Source organism: Mastigoproctus giganteus, chromosome 10 (genome assembly GCF_048544385.1).
Source record: "Mastigoproctus giganteus isolate SK-2022 chromosome 10, ASM4854438v1, whole genome shotgun sequence".
Lineage (NCBI taxonomy): Eukaryota > Metazoa > Arthropoda > Arachnida > Uropygi > Thelyphonidae > Mastigoproctus > Mastigoproctus giganteus.
In genome coordinates, this window is record NC_143584.1 from 113,411,814 (window position 1) to 113,429,263 (window position 17,450).

General features: G+C 37.7%; 1 protein-coding gene across 1 annotated transcript in view; it reads right to left on the reverse strand.

The window, feature by feature from the left end:
- LOC150079228 (transmembrane and coiled-coil domain-containing protein 4-like) overlaps nt 1–17,450 on the reverse strand; it is a 237,891-nt gene that overhangs the window by 73,642 nt on the left and 146,799 nt on the right. The window contains exon 9 of the mRNA XM_090382998.1: nt 5,848–6,012. Within this exon, the coding sequence (XP_090239124.1) occupies nt 5,848–6,012 (165 nt within the window). The remainder of the gene's footprint in view (nt 1–5,847; nt 6,013–17,450) is intronic.

Genomic DNA, 17,450 nt, shown 5'->3' on the forward strand with positions numbered 1-17,450 from the left:
GCAAAGTGTAGGAGAAATTGTTAAAGTTAAACATAAGAAAGGACCCTGGGGTGGATGGGATCTATCCAGTTATATTAAAGGAGGCAGTAAAGGAAGTAATCAAACCCTTAGTCATAATTATGAGAGCATCCTTCTACTCGGGGCAAGTCCCCACAGACTGCAGATGTGCAAATGTGTCCCAAATTCATAAAGGGGGATCAAAGAGTGAGACTGACCACAAGTAATTACAGACCAGTTATTTTAAATTCCGTTCTGGGGAAAATAATGGAGTCACTGGTTAAAGATGCATTGCAGGATCATCTAGACAAGACTGCAGTAATAATTCAGACACAGTATGGGTTTATTAAGAGAAAGTGTTGTCTGACAAATTTTATTGGATGCTATGATGTGGTTACAAAGGAAATGGATGCAAAAAATAATTTTGATATATACTTGGATTTCGGGAAAGCTTTTGACACTGTTGCACATGGAAGACTACTGTACAAATTGGAGCAATATGGTATTAAGGGTAAGTTGCTACAATGGATAAAAGGGTGGCTGAGTGGGAGAAGACAGAGTGGTAATCAATGGACGCTGCTCTTTGTGGACTAATTATTAGTGGAGTCCCCCAGGGTACGGTTTTGGGCCACTGTTGTTTTGTATATTAATCAATGATATTGATAAAGGTATATCAGGCCTAATGTCGAAGATTGCAGATGATACAAAGGTTAGCAGAGTTGTTATTGACAGTAATGGCGGTGTGCTAATGCAACAGGATCTAGAAAATTTGGGCAGATTGGCTGAGAAGTGGCAACTCAAGTTCAACATTGACAAATGCAAAGTACTGCATATAGGTAGAAATAACCCCAGAGGAACATACCAACTGTGTGGTACTACACTTAGGGTGGTAGAAAATGAAAGTAATTGTGTGAAAGTAATCTGGGAGTAATTGTGCAGTCAGATATGAAGTTTTCTGAGCAGTGCAGACAGGCGCAACACTGTCATGGAGTATTGTCAGTGATATACAGAAATTTTGATAGTAGGGAAAAGGAGGTGATTATCCCTTTGTATAAGGCAATGGTCAGGCCATGCCTTCAGTGAGTACTGATTTTAGGAAGGATGTAGAGTTGCTTGAACGTGTACAGAGAAGGGCAACAAGATTGGTGAGAGGATTGAAGGGGCCCACTTACCAAGAAAGGCTTAAGTTCTGCAAATTGCAGCAGCTGAAGACTAGGCACCTCTGTGAGGTAATCTGATTGAGGTGTATAAGGCCTTGAATGGGTTGAGCATGCTGAATTCTGATGGGATTCCTCCATTTCCTCCAATTATGAACCTGAGAGGGCATAAATTCAAATTGAAGAAAGACAATTGTAAAATCAATGTGAGAAATTTGCCTTTAGCCAGTGGGTGGTTAAATGCTGGAACAAACTTCCATTTGTTGTTGTTGTTGTGGAAGTTGATAGATTAAAGAAATTCATGGAGGAACTGACCCGATCCCGAAACATATCAAACTTGACTGCCCCAACCTGACCCCGAAACACATCAAACCACCGCAGCAAGACCATGAGTACGAGAAGACACTGTGTCATAATGAATAGTTAAAACTGCTTCCGATAATAAATAATTAAAATCACAATTAAAAATATTAAAAACTATTAAAATTAAACGGAATAAAAGTTATGATTTTGGATGACCACTCAAATTTAAACGAAATGCACAGCTGTTTCCCTTCCTAGCAGACCACATTTTTCGGTTGATCGCCGTGTTCACAGGATGGGAATATTGCGAAGTGTTTGTGTGTGTATTTGACTCTGAAATATAGAGAGATTATTTATATTGGTGCATGTGCAAAAAAGAGCAGAAATCCGAAATTAGATAAGGCAGTTGCACATTGATAGAATTTTCATGTAGTTTCATTTCAGGCGCTTCAGCGATCAATAATTTTATGTAATTGTGTTGTATATTTAAAATTACTGCTTCATTGAATAGGAATACATGACCATCATTGACCGCATGAAAGGCCAACTCTGACGCGTTTGCGCATGAACGCAGCATGTTCCTTGACACGTAACTCTAACGTACAAGTGGAACCCTCGTACGATGAATCACACTGACTACACGAAACCTTGTATACAAGATCATTTACCTGTGCCGAGCAAGATGGAAGAATTGTGTGATTTTTTTAATATATTATGGAGCTTCTGCATGGGCCTGGCTATAATTTTGAATTCAGTATTTCTAAAGAGTTTATTAAGCTGCCTGTACCATTGTTCAATGTACGGTATAGAAATAAAGTGTGTTTTATTGGTATTATTAATGGGTATCATATTTGCTGTTTTATTTTTAGCCTGTAACCTGATTTGATTTATAAAGGAGTGAGGATAGCCTCTATTTAAAAACCTATCGGTTGGTGTAACAATTTCTAAGTGTAAGGTGGGTTCAGACGTGGAATATCTGTAAGCACTGGAAAACTGGTTAAATATAATAGATCTCTTATACGTGAATGGATGATAACTTCGGTAATGCAGGTACATCCCCGAATTGGTGGGTTTTTGGTAAATGCTAACTTGGATTTTTTGCATGTCATGTGCGAGCGTGAAATTTAAGAAATTTAGGGCTTTTGTTTCTATCTATTCCTCCTCCAGTGTATAATGTAGTCTCGTGTGAATATTATTGAATACCCATAGAATGTCCTGAGTGGTGTTGTGATCTGTTATAACAAGTATATCATCAATATATCTCCCATACTAAGTAATGCGGGGAAGAAACGGTGTTAAATGAATGTTATCGATATTGGCAAGATAGATTTCCACTATAAGACCGCTCAAGTTCAAACCCATTGGTAAACCGAAAACCTGTTTGTATATTGTCTCTATAAATACGAAATAGTTAGCTTCAAGAAGAAGTTTAATTAATTTAAAATTTTCTTTTTTGGGTAATTTAGTGTGATTTATCGTGATAGAATCTTTGCTTAACAGTTCCCAAACTACATTGAGAGCGTAGTCCACGTTTACATTGGTGTACAAAGAGGTAACATCTAATGAAAATAATTTATCATGAATGCCAAGCGTAATATCTTTAATACTATTAAATAAAGTGTCAATTTTTTATGCCTAATCAATTGTCTAAATGGCTTAATGATGTTGTATAAGTGAGTATTTAAGTGTGAAAACGCTGAATTTTTGTATGATACAATAGGGCATATGGGAAAACTGGGTTTATGAAGTTTAACCTGTCCAAAATGTACAGGAATATTGTATGTCCTCGCTTTCAGCTCTTTAAATTGGACCATGGAAATAAAATCATTCTTACGATATGCAGTTAGGGTTTTGTTGTATTGGTTTACTAATGTGAATATAGACCGGTCTATCACCCTGTAAGTAGAACTGTCCAATATAATAGAGTCCAATTTTCTAAAATAGTCCGTTTTATCCACAATAACTACAGTGTCCCCTTTATCTGCTCTTTGAATAACAATATCTTTGTTCCCTCTAAGACTATGCAATGCTATAATTTCATTCATATTAAGTTTGGGTACCCGAAGAGTTTTGGAGTTATTGATTACCTGATTAACCTGCTGAACCAATAAGTCTTTTTGTGGAATGTTGCGGAGACCATATTCAAAGTCTATCACAAATTGTTTCTTGGGGAGTTTATGAGGGGTTAAATTAAAGTTCAGACCCTACGAAAGGAGAGAAATCTGATCCTCAGATAACGCATATGAAGACAAAATTAGTAACTTGTTTATATGCCGCCTTATTATGTGTATGATGTGTGGAAGAACGCATGTAAGCTGGATCTGTGTTATGTCTAAAAATAGTGGACGTACTTCTGTATTATGAGCGTCCGCTTGCATGAACATGTCCGGGTATATTGCGTCTCTATAAGGGGGGTCGATCCCGATATTAAACTGTTAATAAAGCATTTAACTTAAGCGAGTGCCTATTTTTTATGTCAATAGCCAATGCTTTCCGCCTTAAATCTATAAAGGATTTTAACACGGACCAATCGTTAGAATGTAAATATTTTTTATTTTATCATGAAGTGCAGTCACCTGAGAATAATAACACCTCTTCATCGCAAAATGAGAATTTAAGGAGAGTTTAATAGTTTGGCATGACGTAGCAAAAGCCAGTTCTCTAATACCAGAAAACCTATGATTAAGATTAAACCTCGCGAATTTAGGCATGATATTTTCATGGAGTATTTCATGCAATATTTCAGAAAAGAAAAGAAATGTTTTTGTGCGGGATATTCAGTGTCAATTTGATGTGATTGTACACAAATGATCTTGTGTACAAGATTTCGTGTAGTCAGTGTGATTCATCGTACAAGGGTTCCACTCGTTGCACGTTAGTGTTAAGTGTCAAGCAACATGCTGCTTCCATCCGCACGTCGCGCAGAAACGCGTCGGAGTTGGCCTTTCATGCGGTCAATGATGGTCATGTATTCCTATTGAATGAAGCGGTAATTTTAAATATACAACACAATTACATAAAATTATTAATCGCTGAAATGCTTGAAATGAAACTACATGAAAATTCTATCAATGTGCAACGGCCTTATCTAATTTCAGATTTCTGCTCTTTTTTGCGCATGCACAAATATAAATAATCTCTCTATATTTCAGAGTCAAATACACATACAAACACTTCGCGATATTCCCATCTTGTGAACACGGCGATCAATCGAAAAGCGTGGTCTGCTAGGAAGGGAAACAGCAGTGCATTTCATTTAAATTTGAGTATTCATCCAAAATTGTAACTTTTAATTCGTTTAATTTTAATAGTTTTTAATCTTTTTAATTGTGATTTTAATTATTTATTATTGGAAGCAGTTTTAACTATTTATTATGACACAATGTTTTCTCATATTCGTGGTCTTGCTGCAGTGGTTTGATGCGTTTCAGGGTCGAGTTGGGGCTCTCGGCTTTCGATTCTGTTATGCATTGGATTTGGTCGTATCTCTATGAGTGAGGGAATTCATTAATTCGTTTTTTTTCCCCGTCTTATTTTATTCGTCACATATGAGAGAGAATTGACTGGAAGCATTCCACGAAATTGATTGAGGTAATCTGTTACTTTTTAATATATTAAAAAATTGTGGAAGTTATTGAGCCCTGTAGCTCTGAATTTTTTTTTACTAATTTGGTCTATCTATACATATTAGATAGCCTGCCAATTGAGATACGATATGCAGTTAGGGTTTTGTTGTATTGGTTTACTAATGTGAATATAGACCGGTCTATCTACCCCAAGTGTTTTCTAGATCTTACTGCATTCGTCCATTTTCAGAAAATTTCAGCCTGTTCTACCATTACCTGTTCCCCACATGTCACATGCAAAGCAAACCTCCTAGAGAGGACAATTAATCTGATGTCTGTGTATGAGTGAACACTATTACATACTAATAAACTCAAGTTCTTTTTATAGTTTTTGGTATCAATTACAGTTGAAAGTTCTTTTAAAATGTCATGTCAGTACATTAATTCACCAGACAGCTTTTATTATGTGTGCCATAATTATACAATTAAATCTCAAGTGTCTATAATGACCGTATTAAAAAAAGCATATGGGCTTTATTTTGACTGCAAATTAGCTGACAGGATAAGAAGTGGGCTTCTCATATGAACATTTTGAACACACCCATGTTTTCAGAACAATAGAAATGCTACATCATTAACAGAATGGAGTTGAACTTATGTTCCAGGTACTGTCTTAAGTAAGATATACATACATATCCTTAAGAGGTTTCAAAAAAATTGGAAACCCAATAACAATAAAATTTATGAAAAACTATAACACTTGGCTGAGCTAAAAAATATGGCTGTCATTATAATTTATGCATCTGCATTCATGATATACTCACCTGACAGAATAGTGTACTTAAGTGCTTCTTGTGCAGCCATTGAAACAGCAAAACTGAACAAGTAGTCTATAGCTTTTCCCAACTGAAGAAAGTAGGTGGATTCATACTGTAAACAATACTGTTCTCTAGAGTGCATTAATGTTCGCCATGGCTCTTGAAAAGCTTCTAAAAATAAATAAATTAGTTTTCTATATGATATTATACTTGCTTAAACACCCAGCTGATTTTACTATCAGCTGGGTGTTTAACACAAAATATGTATACTAAATATACAAATTTAACACAAAATAGTATACACAAAATATGTATGCCCAAACCAAATGCAGCAGAATTCTTGATTATCCAAAATAATTTTCAAAATGTTTTTCACTTTTATTTTATCTCTGAATTTTAATCTTAAATCTTTATGAAAATGTCACATTTAATTATAAGAAATTCAGCTATCATATGAATGATAGCAAATAAAAACATACGACATTCATGTTACTTCTGTCTAATACCAACAATACTGACACAATGCATAAAAACTTTGCTTAAAAAAGTTCAAGCAAAAAAAAAAAAAAAAAAAAAAAGGGCTGAAAATTCACCATTACAAAATTTACCATAAATAAGAATTTATATAATAGTCAATGTGTAGACACTTTTTTTTTTTTTTTTTTATCAGGGTGGTTGGTGTTACATGGAGATGTCATGGATAATCTACCTAGCCTGCTTGACCTTTTTTACAGAGATAAACTCCTTACTCTTTTTTGTTTTATTATTTAAATTTTTATATGTATAGTCTCTTGAGTTAACTTTCCATACACAGAGTTTTTCATTGTTTAGTTTGATGAACCCTGCAATAAATATTTTTTATCCCTTTCATGAGCAAGTTCCTGGATGTGTATAGATGGACCTGTGCAGCAAGTTCCTGGATGTGTATAGATGGACCTATGCAGCAAGTTCTTGGAATGTGTGTGGTGGTGAATTTTCTGAATGCAGGTGGGCAGTAGATAGAGTTTTGATGGTGGGCTGCTCTGTACAGTGGCTTTCTCAGTGGAATTTTGAAGGTTGGTAAAAATTAAAACTTTGCAGATAAAACTTCTTTAGTATTAATTTGTTCTTATTTTGACTTGATTTTCCAACATTTGATGAAACTGTTGTCAGAAACCAAACTAAATAAAAAAAAAAAAAAGTTCGTGGCAAAAAAATTGTAGAAAATAATGAAAATATAAGCTCATTGTTAACAGGTTTTTTTTTTTTTTTTTTTTTTAAGCAGTAACATCATCTACATCTGATTATGCATCCTGAGAATTCAACCAATTTTGGATATACCTGGACTGAAAAATTGTATTTATTAACAGTCAAGTTTTCATTCCAATTTTAAAGCTATTTTCTTACTACATCTATTATAAATTGTGGATACAATTACTTGGAAACACAGATAAGATATGGCAAAACTTATTTATATATATGTATACCATGTACAGGGTGTTTAAAAAAAATGGTAGTAAATATTTTCAAGGCAAAAGAAGTCTCAGAAAACATGAGTCCACAACTCTGCCATTGCTGAGATAAACAGTGTTTTTGGTAAATACCAGTTATGTAGAAGTGTTTGCTTCTTTTGCGTATTTACATTTTTTTAAGAGCATGAAAAAGTACACATATGTGTGGTTCTCGGTTTAAATGCGATCTTGAACAGAATGGTGAGAATGGGTGCACATGGAGGGCAAACAAAAAGGGATATGTACACAATACCACCGTGCACACATCACATAGTATTGTGACTTCTTCCTCCTCCGACTGAGTAAAGAAACTAGCGGAATAAGGTCTGCTGCCAGTATTTCACATTCACTACAGATCAAGTGCCTTTGAGGTTTTGTTTTCTGTTGTGACAGTTATTGTAGTTCATGTTTAACATGGATGATGTTTACACAAATGCTGATTATGCGGACATGCATTTCACATATGGTAAAGCTAATGGCAGTGCATTGGAGGCTGCATCTTTGTTTTGTGAAGCATTTCCCAATCGAAGATACCTAGACAACAGTACATTTTCTAGGATCCATCAGCACCTTAGAGAACAAAGACATTTCATTCCACAGGAGTGAGGCAAGGCCAAGATCAGTTACTACTCCAGAACTGGAGGAAAGAGTGCTGCTGAGAGTGCAACAAAAATCCAAGTACAAGTACAAGCACAAGAAGGATTTCCTTAGCAGAGCACATTAACCGCAGCATCATTTGGTGGATTTTCACCAAACATTGCTGTACCCCTACCACATTCAATGTGTTTAAGTTCTCAATGCAAATGACTACTGCAGAAATGTATCAAAAATCCTGAATTTGTAATGTTTTCCAAGATTGAAGCATATTTTACTCAAAATGGCATTTTTAATTTTCAGAACTGCCAGATTTGGGATGAAGAAAATGTGAATGCCAGTGTTCATTTGACATTAACATCATTTTTCACCGAATGTGTGAGCAGGTATCCTAGGAGACCATCTGATAGGACCACATATTATCCCTAACAGATTTATAAGAGTTTCTGGAGGAAGTTCCTCTTCAGCAGCATCAAACTATCTGGTTTATATATGATGGTGCACCAGCACATTTTTCTTTATGCATGAAAGAACATCTGAGTGAAAGATATGGTGCACAACGAACAGGACAAGGCAGAACCATGGCTTGGATGCCCAGGTACCTGATCAATCCCATGGATTTTTGTTTCTGGGGCTATTTGAAAGCCGTGGTGTATTCAGTGCCCACTGATACAGTGTAAGAACTACAACAGCCTGTTTAATATAGCTGTCATCAAATCAGAGATATATCAGGGATTTTTTAAAGAGCACAAGCTTCAGTGATGAGAAGGCTGCATTGCTGCATCCGGATGAATGGGAAACACTTCAAACTATTACTCTAAGACATGCACGTAAGGTAACATTTTGAAATGATCTATTTAAATTGTAAAACTGTTGTTGATAATAAGAAATGGAGATTATTTTTTGCAATTTTATTTCCTCACACTCACAAAGCAATGGCGCGATGCACAAACACTTTTGAGCTGAAAAAAATCACCTTTCGAGAAATTCACCCTAATCAAAAATGCTGTTTAATTCAGAAACGACAGATTTACGAACAAGTTTGGTAAGCTTTTTTTTGCTTATTTTTAAGTGTCCATTTCACCATGAAATATTTACTTCATTTCTTTAACACCCTGTTGTGTGTTGGTAAATGCATCCCGAGGTTATCTGAACTAGAAGATTTTTTGGGAGCTACAAAGTGGAATTTTATTTATTGATTTAAAATTATTGTTTTTTATAACTTTTGAATTACTGTATTTCCCCATGTATAAGAAGCACCTTTTTTCGAAAAATTTGGGGTCTATAAACTGGGTGTGTCTTATACAGTGGTTGTAGATTTTTTTACTTGCATTTCCCGCTTTTTTGCGCTTGTTGTCTTTGCGCTCATTGTTTCGCACTTGCTACTGGTATATTAGGTTATGTTTTTTACTTGCATTTCCCGCTTTTTTGCGCTTGTTGTCTTTACGCTCATTGTTTCGCACTTGCTACTGGTATATTAGGTTATGTTTTGCCACGTTCTGCCCAGAAATGGCTCAGAAAAGATTTTCGTACAGTGCTGAATTCAAGTTAAAAGTGATCCAGTTTGCAAAAGTGAATGGAAATCTTGCCGCTGAACGTAAGTTTAGTCCTCCTCCAACTGAGAAAACAATCTGAGACTGGCTACGGGAAGAAGAAGAAGAAACCCTACTGAAAACGCCACGGCAGAAGAAGGCCATTAGAGGCAAGTCAGCAAAATGGCCTGATTTAGAGAGGGAATTGAAGATATGGATTGAGGAGCAAAGAGCAATTGGAATTCCTGTGTCCACAAAGATGGTTCAGCATGAGGCAAGAATTGCCGATGAAAAAGAAGTTACTAATTTCAAATGAGGACACAATTGGTGCTTCATGTTCATGAAACGGAATGGACTAAGCATGCATACACGCACCAGACTTGCCCAAAAGATGTCTGAAAGCTATGAGCAGAAGGTCGTCCTTGAATTTCATCATTTTGTCATTCATGTCGGAAGACACATCAGTTTGAGTTGGGACAGATTGCAAATATGGACAAAGTCCCCCTTCAATTTGATGTCCCAAGTAACAGAACTGTTGATAAGAAGGGGGTGAAAACTAACTGTGAAGACAAGTGGACATGAAAAGAGCCATTATACAGTTGTTCTAGCTTGTTGTGCCGACGGAACCAAGCTGCCTCCTATGCTGATTTTCAAATGCAAAACAATGCCAAAAGAAGACATTCCTCGAGGAGTGATTGTCCATGTTCATGACATGAGTTGGATGAATCAGGATTGGATGAAGAGCTGGTTTGAGAAAGTTTGGAGCAGGAGACCAGGTGGGCCCTTATGCAAACCTATCCTATTGGTGCTTGATCAGTTCAGTGCACACATAACAAAAAATACAAAGAAGATTGCTATGGAACAAAAAAACAAAACTTGCCGTCATAGATATCATCTTTTAAGGGCACAAAAGGTGATACAGTTGTACACGTTGGCACTAATGATATTAAGAGTAGGAGACTGGCCGAATTACTTAACAAGTACAGGTCACTGTTGAAAAAAAGCCGTGAATTAGGGTTGAATTTGAAAGTGTCTGCAATTCTGCCCAGACACGATAGGAGGGAGTATATGATGAGAGCCCTGTCGATCAATTCGGCCCTGGAAAGATTGTGCAAGGCTCAAGGGGTAGAATTTTTTTCAGTCTGGTCTGTACTTGTTAACAGGAGAGACTGCTTCTACAGGGATGGGATACACTTAAATAGAAAGGGTGCAAGAATGTTTGCTGATGCTATTGAGGCAGTGTTAGGTGGGTTGGAAAACTGCTAGATTGGGGGGGATACAAGGACTAACAGTAGCAGCAGAGGTGAAAGTGATTCTTGCACTGCTTCTATTGGAATGAGCCACAGCCTGGAAAATAAAATGCAGGATATTTCAAAGTCTGCTGGGAATCATTGGGGTACAATTAAACACATGGGTTGTGTTACGGTAGCTAAGAAAAAGAACAGGTGCATGTACACCAATGCTAGGAGTTTAGTAAATAAATTTGATGAATTTGAGGTATTGCTCAAAACATCAAAGGCAGATATTGTGGGGATTTCAGAGACGTGGTGTCACACAGATATAAGGAATGCAGAACTGGAATTTGGGGAGTACAATGTCTACAGAAAGGATAGACAGGATAGGAAGGGAGGAGGGGTTATGCTATTAGTTAAGAAATACACAAAATCCAAGGAAGTGAATACATACACAAAATCCAAGGAAGTGAAGCCAGTTGACATCGCTGGACAGTGCAGTGTCGAGTCAGTTTGGTGTGACATAAGCATTGGGAGATCAAAATTGAGAGTAAGAGTGTGCTATAGGCCTAATGACTCTGATGAGTATAATAAGAAATTGTACAGGGAAATAGAGTGGGCCAGTAAATCAGAGTCTTATAATGGGGGATTTTAATTTCCCAGATATTGACTGGAATTTGGGGGCTGGTCACTCACACACTAGCAAGGCTTTTGTGGATTTATTGGATGATTGTTTTCTACATCAGCATATTCGGGAGGCAACTAGAGGGAGTAATACTCTTGATTTGATTATCAGTAGTGATTCTTCATGCATTAAGAATCTGCAGGTAAATGAACCACTAGGTGACAGTGATCACAGTGTGCTGAAGTGGGATTTACTCAAAGAGGTAACTACCATTAGGGGTAAAGGGAAGGGTTACTGCTTTCGTAAAGGCGACTAGGATGGACTGAGACAGTATTTAAATTCTATACAGTGGGACCAACTGATGATGTTACCAACAGCAAATTCAAAATGGGAAGCATTCAAAGAACTTATCTTGGAAGCTACTAGGCTTTACATACCAACTAAGAAATATTGTTCAAGGTTTAGGCCTAAGTGGATGTCAGATGAACTAATGAGACATATATGAGGCAGAGAAGAAAAATGCATGGGATACATACAAATTAACACGTAACACAGAAGCCTATGATAGATACAAGCTGATCTGTAACCAAGTTACAAAGGAGGTTAGGCAGGCTAAGGCAGATTACGAGAAATCTTTGGCAAGGGACGCAAAGAAAAACAGCAAAGAGTTCTTTACTTATGTAAACTCTAGAAGGAAGGGGATGAATCAGATTAGTCCACTTGATATCGATGGGTCAACTGTTGATGATCCTGCTCAGGTAGCTAACAAACTAAATGAATATTTTACATTGACATTCACACATGAGGAGTTATTCAGCGAGGGGAATGCCAGAGGTGTATTCAACTCTGGCAGTAAGCTAGAGAATCTTGTAATAACTGAGAGTAAAGTGGAGGAGAAATTGTTGAAGATAAATACAAGAGAGGCACCTGGGGTGGATGGGATCTATCCAGTTATATTAAAGGAGGCAGCAAAGGAAGTAAGCAAACCCTTAGCCATAATTATGAGAGCTTCCTTGGACTCAGGGGAAGTACCCACGGACTGGAGATGTGCAAATGTGACCCCAATTCACAAAGGAGGATCAAAGGGCAACACAAGTAATTAGAGACCTGTTAGTTTAACTTCTGTTCCCGGAAAATTAATGGAGGCACTGGTTAAAGAAGCACTGCAGGATCATCTAGACAAGACTTCAGTTATAGCTCAGACACAGCATGGTTTTGTTAAGGGGAAGTCTTGCCTGACCAATTTGATTGGATACTATGATGCAGTCACAAAAGAACTGGATGCAGGGAATAACTTTGATATTATATACTTGGATCTTAGAAAGGCTTTTGATACTGTTGCACATGGAAGACTGCTGCACAAATTGGAGCAGTGTGGCACTGGAGGCAAATTGCTGCTATGGATAAAGGGGTGGGGAAGACAGAGAGTGGTAATCAATGGACACTGCTCATCGTGGACTAATGTTATTAGTAGAGTCCCTCAGGGTTCAGTATTGGGTCCATTATTGTTTTCTGTATTTATAAATGATATTGATGATGGTATATCAAGCTTAATGTCCAAGTTTGCAGACGATACAAAGGTTGGCAGGGTTGTCAAGGACACTACTGACACTATGCTACTGCAACAGGATCTGGAAAGGTTGAGCAGATGGGCTGAGAGGTGGCAAATGAAGTTTAACATTGACAAATGTAAAGTACTACATATGGGAAACAGCAACCCCAGAGCAACGTATCAACTCTGTGGTACCACACTGACAGTGGTAGAGAAAAAGGGACCTGGGAGGTGGTTGTGCAGGCAGATATGAAGTTTTCTGAGCAGTGCAGACGGGCTGCAAGAGTAGCTCATGGTGTATTGTCGATGATATATAGGAATTTTTCTAGCAGGGATAAGGAGGTGATTATTCTCTTGTATAAGGCAATGGTCAGGCCACACCTAGAGTACTGTATACAGGTCTGGAGGCCTCATTTCAAGAAGGATGTAGAGATGCTGGAACGAGTACAGAGAAGGGCAAAAAGATTGTTGAATGGAAGAAAGGGGTGCTCTTACGAAGAAAGGCTTAAGTTTTGCAAATTACAGTGTCTGGAGACTAGGCACCAGCGAGGTGATCTGATAGGGGTGTATAAAGCCTTGAATGGTTTGAGCATGCTCAATGCTGATGGGATTCTTCCTCTTGCTCAGAATAATCACCTGAGAGGGCATAAATTCAAATTGAGGAAAGACAGATGTAGGATAGACATGAGGAAATTTGCCTTTAGCCAGCGGGTGGTTGGTTGGTGGAACAGACTTCCATCCCTTGTCGTGGAGATTGATAGCCTGAATAAGTGTAAGGCTCAGCTGGACAGGTATTTCGAACGAACAGAGGGGTGAAATGGAAGTGATTATTTTTTATTTATTTATTTATTTTTTTTTTTTGGCTGATGCTGCATAAGCTTGCTTTCTTGCATCAAATGCTCTACTAATGCTAATGCTAAAAAGGAATTGGAAAGTATAGCAGGATCTCTGAAATCCGTAAAAAGATTCAGATCAGGAGATATTCTCATTGAGACATCTAATGCCAAACATTTTGAGCGACTTCTGAAAACTAATTTCTTTGCAGGACTCCCAGTAACTGTAACACCCCACAGATCACTGAACACCTCTAAAGGAGTGATCTCAGACTGGGACTTACTAGATGTATCTGAAGAAGAAATGCTAGAAGAACTGAAGGAACAAGGAGTTATTCGTGTCAAGAGACTCTCCACTAGAAAAGATGGCAATCTGATCTTGACGTTTAATACACCGAATCATCCATCATCTGTTAAGGCCGGATATCTGGTATGTAATGTCAGACCATATGTCCCAAATCCGCTACGGTGTTTCCGATGTCAGAAATATGGACATTCCCAGACAGCTTGCCAGGGAACCCCTACTTGCGCAAAGTGTGGTTCAGTTGAACACGATTGCGAAAAATGTAATGCTCCTCAATCACTATGTCCAAACTGCAAAAAAGATCATCCCGCTTATGCTAGAACATGTGAGCGCTGGAAAAGTGAGAAACTTATCCAGAAATATAAAACTGAGCATAATGTTTCTTACCAAGAAGCAAAAAGAATCATCTCACCACCAACTCATGCAAACAGACCTATGTATGCCCAAGCCACCAAAAAATTCCAATCAATCGCATCGCAAACTGAACTAACAGTACCACAAAAAGAGTCTTTCTCGAATTACGTAAAATCTTTGTACAGTGCAACTCAAACTCAAGCAGTCAATACACCAATTACCATACCACAAGAAAACCTCCACACTCCGGATCAAGGACTCAAAGAAAAACATATCCTAACTTCTAGTCACCAACAACAAATGGACACTAAAGAAAAATCAGCAGATGACCCTGTCCTTCAACTTTTTGTTGAAGAAGACATGGACACCAAAAGGCCTTCCTTCCCAAAAAAAGATAAAAACAAAAGTAAAAAACAGAAAACCTCAGCAACCTGAAAACACTCAGAAAGTCTAACAAGAGATAAATAATGAACAGAATAATACAGTGGAATTGTCATGGATTCTGTGCCAATATCGATGACCTATACGATCTTTCCTGGAAATACTCACCAATATGTCTCTGCCTTCAAGAAACTTATTTAAAACCCCAAAATACACCAAAACTGTCTCGTTATAACATTATTAGAAAAGACAGAACCAATCAGAATATTGCACATGGTGGTGTAGCTATTTTAACAAACCCACATATTCCTACCAAACAGGTCTTACTGAACTCCCCCCTCGAGGCAATAGCAGTCCGTGTAGCTGCTAACATCCACATGACAATCTGCTCCTTATACATCCCACCAAGCTATAACTTCCAACAAAATGATCTCAACAATCTTATAGCTCAACTCCCAAGACCCTTCCTCATTCTGGGAGACTTAAATGGTCATCACACTCTATGAGGTAACAACAACATTGATCAAAGAGGAAAACTAATTGAACAATGTCCAGACAATAACAACCTCCTTCTTCTAAATGATGGTTCACCTACATACGTTCACCTTCCTTCAGGAACAAGTACTGCAATAGACTTGTCTATTTGTTCAGCAACCTTATATCCTACTCTAAAGTGGACGATAAACAACGATCCACTACATAGCGATCATTTCCCCATAATAATTGTATTACTTAATAAGCCCTCTCATCATCCTACTGAAATTCAACATTGGCTCACTGATAAAGCAGATTGGCAGTCCAAAAAAAAATTAACTAAGCTTGATCCCAAAATAATTCAAAATTCCACAACTGATGAAGCAGTTGACTATGTCACAAAAACGATATTACATGCAGCGGAAAAAACCGTGCCAAAATCCTCATCAAAATTACCGATTCATCCAAAAACCTGGTGGTGTGATGAATGCCTTGTGGCTAAAAAAGAGCAAAGCAAAGCTTAGAATTCTTTTCGCCGGAGTCCAACTACAACCAATCTCATTCAATTCATACGTGCGCTAGAGCAAAAGCGAGATATGTTAGATGCTGCAATAAAAAGGCTGCTTGGATCCGCTTCACTTCGACTATCAATCAAGCAACGCCTACACATAAAATTTGGAAAGCAATCAGAAAAATGAGTGGCAAATATAAAACGATATCTCTACCTATCATGGAATGGAGAGGGCAGAATGTAAATGATCCTGCTGGAATTGCCAATATACTAGGTGAAACCTTTGCAAAAACATCAGCAATAGAAAGTTATACACCGACCTTTAGAAAATTAAAAACAAGTTTAGAAAAACAAAAGTTAAACTTCTCTTCAAAAGGAGATGAACAATAACAACTTATCTTTTACCACCCACGAATTACATAGAGCCTTGTCAACATCTAGACGCAGTGCTGTAGGACCAGCTAATAGTCATTATTCCATGATACAGAAACTAAGTACCGAATCATTAGAGTCACTTCTTCATCTATTCAGTAGACTCTTCCTGGAAGATAAATTCCCTAATCAATGGCATCATGCTACTGTCCTTGCCTTCCCTAAACCAGGTAAAGACCCTACAAATCTCACTCATTACAGACCAATTGCCTTGACCAGTTGCATTTGCAAAATTCTCGAAAAGAGGGTGAACTGCCAACTGATCTGGTACCTTGAAAATTTCAATCTGCTACATTCTGCACAATTCGGTGTTCGACAAAACAGATCTACACTAGATATACTAGTCAGACTAGAGAATTCCATTTGGAATGCGTTCCTCAGATCGGAACATCATGTGTTAGTCTGGTTTGATATCAGTAAGGCCTATGATTCCACGTGGAAGTATGGAATACTCTGTGAATTACATTGCCATGAACTTCGGGGTCACTTCCTGATTTTCATATAGAATTTCCTATGCAAGTACATTCCAGGTTCGATTTAAAACCTCACTGTTCCAAGTATTTTCACAAGAAGGAATTCCTCAAGGCTCTGTACTCAGTGCTTCACTTTTTATAATTGCAATAAACACCATTGCCGGACAAATTCCAAACACTATTGATAAAGCACTGTTGTAGACGACCTTAGTATTTGGTGTCATGTGAAAAACATGAATACTATTGAGAGACAGTTGCAAGGGGCAATAACTAAGATCTGTTCATGGGCTCAGACTAATGGATTTCAACTTTGTCCGGAAAAAACATTTTGCATCCATTTTTGCCGCCAACGCAAACTCCATCCCAATCCGGAGCTACAACTGAATTGCCAACCAATAGCAGTTCATCCCAGCATACGGTTCTTAGGAATCACTTTAGACCATAAACTCACTTTCGTTGAGCATATCAAAAGACTAAGAACATCATGTCAACAAAAACTAAATATCATCCAGGTTCTCTCTGCAATTAATTGGGGAGCTGATCGGCTTACTTTATTACGGTTATATAGAGCATTAATAAGATCGAAACTTAACTACGGAGCACCAGTCTATAGTTCAGCAAGACCTAGTGCCCTTCGCTGGCTTGACCCTATCCATCATAGTGGAATACGCATTGCTTTAGGAGCATATCGCACATCTCCAGTATATAGCTTGTATGCTGAAGCACACGAACCTCCCTCTCGATCAGGCGACAACAACTGATACTACATTATGCCTATAAAATTAGATCTATGCCAGAACACCCAAACTGGCAGATACTTTT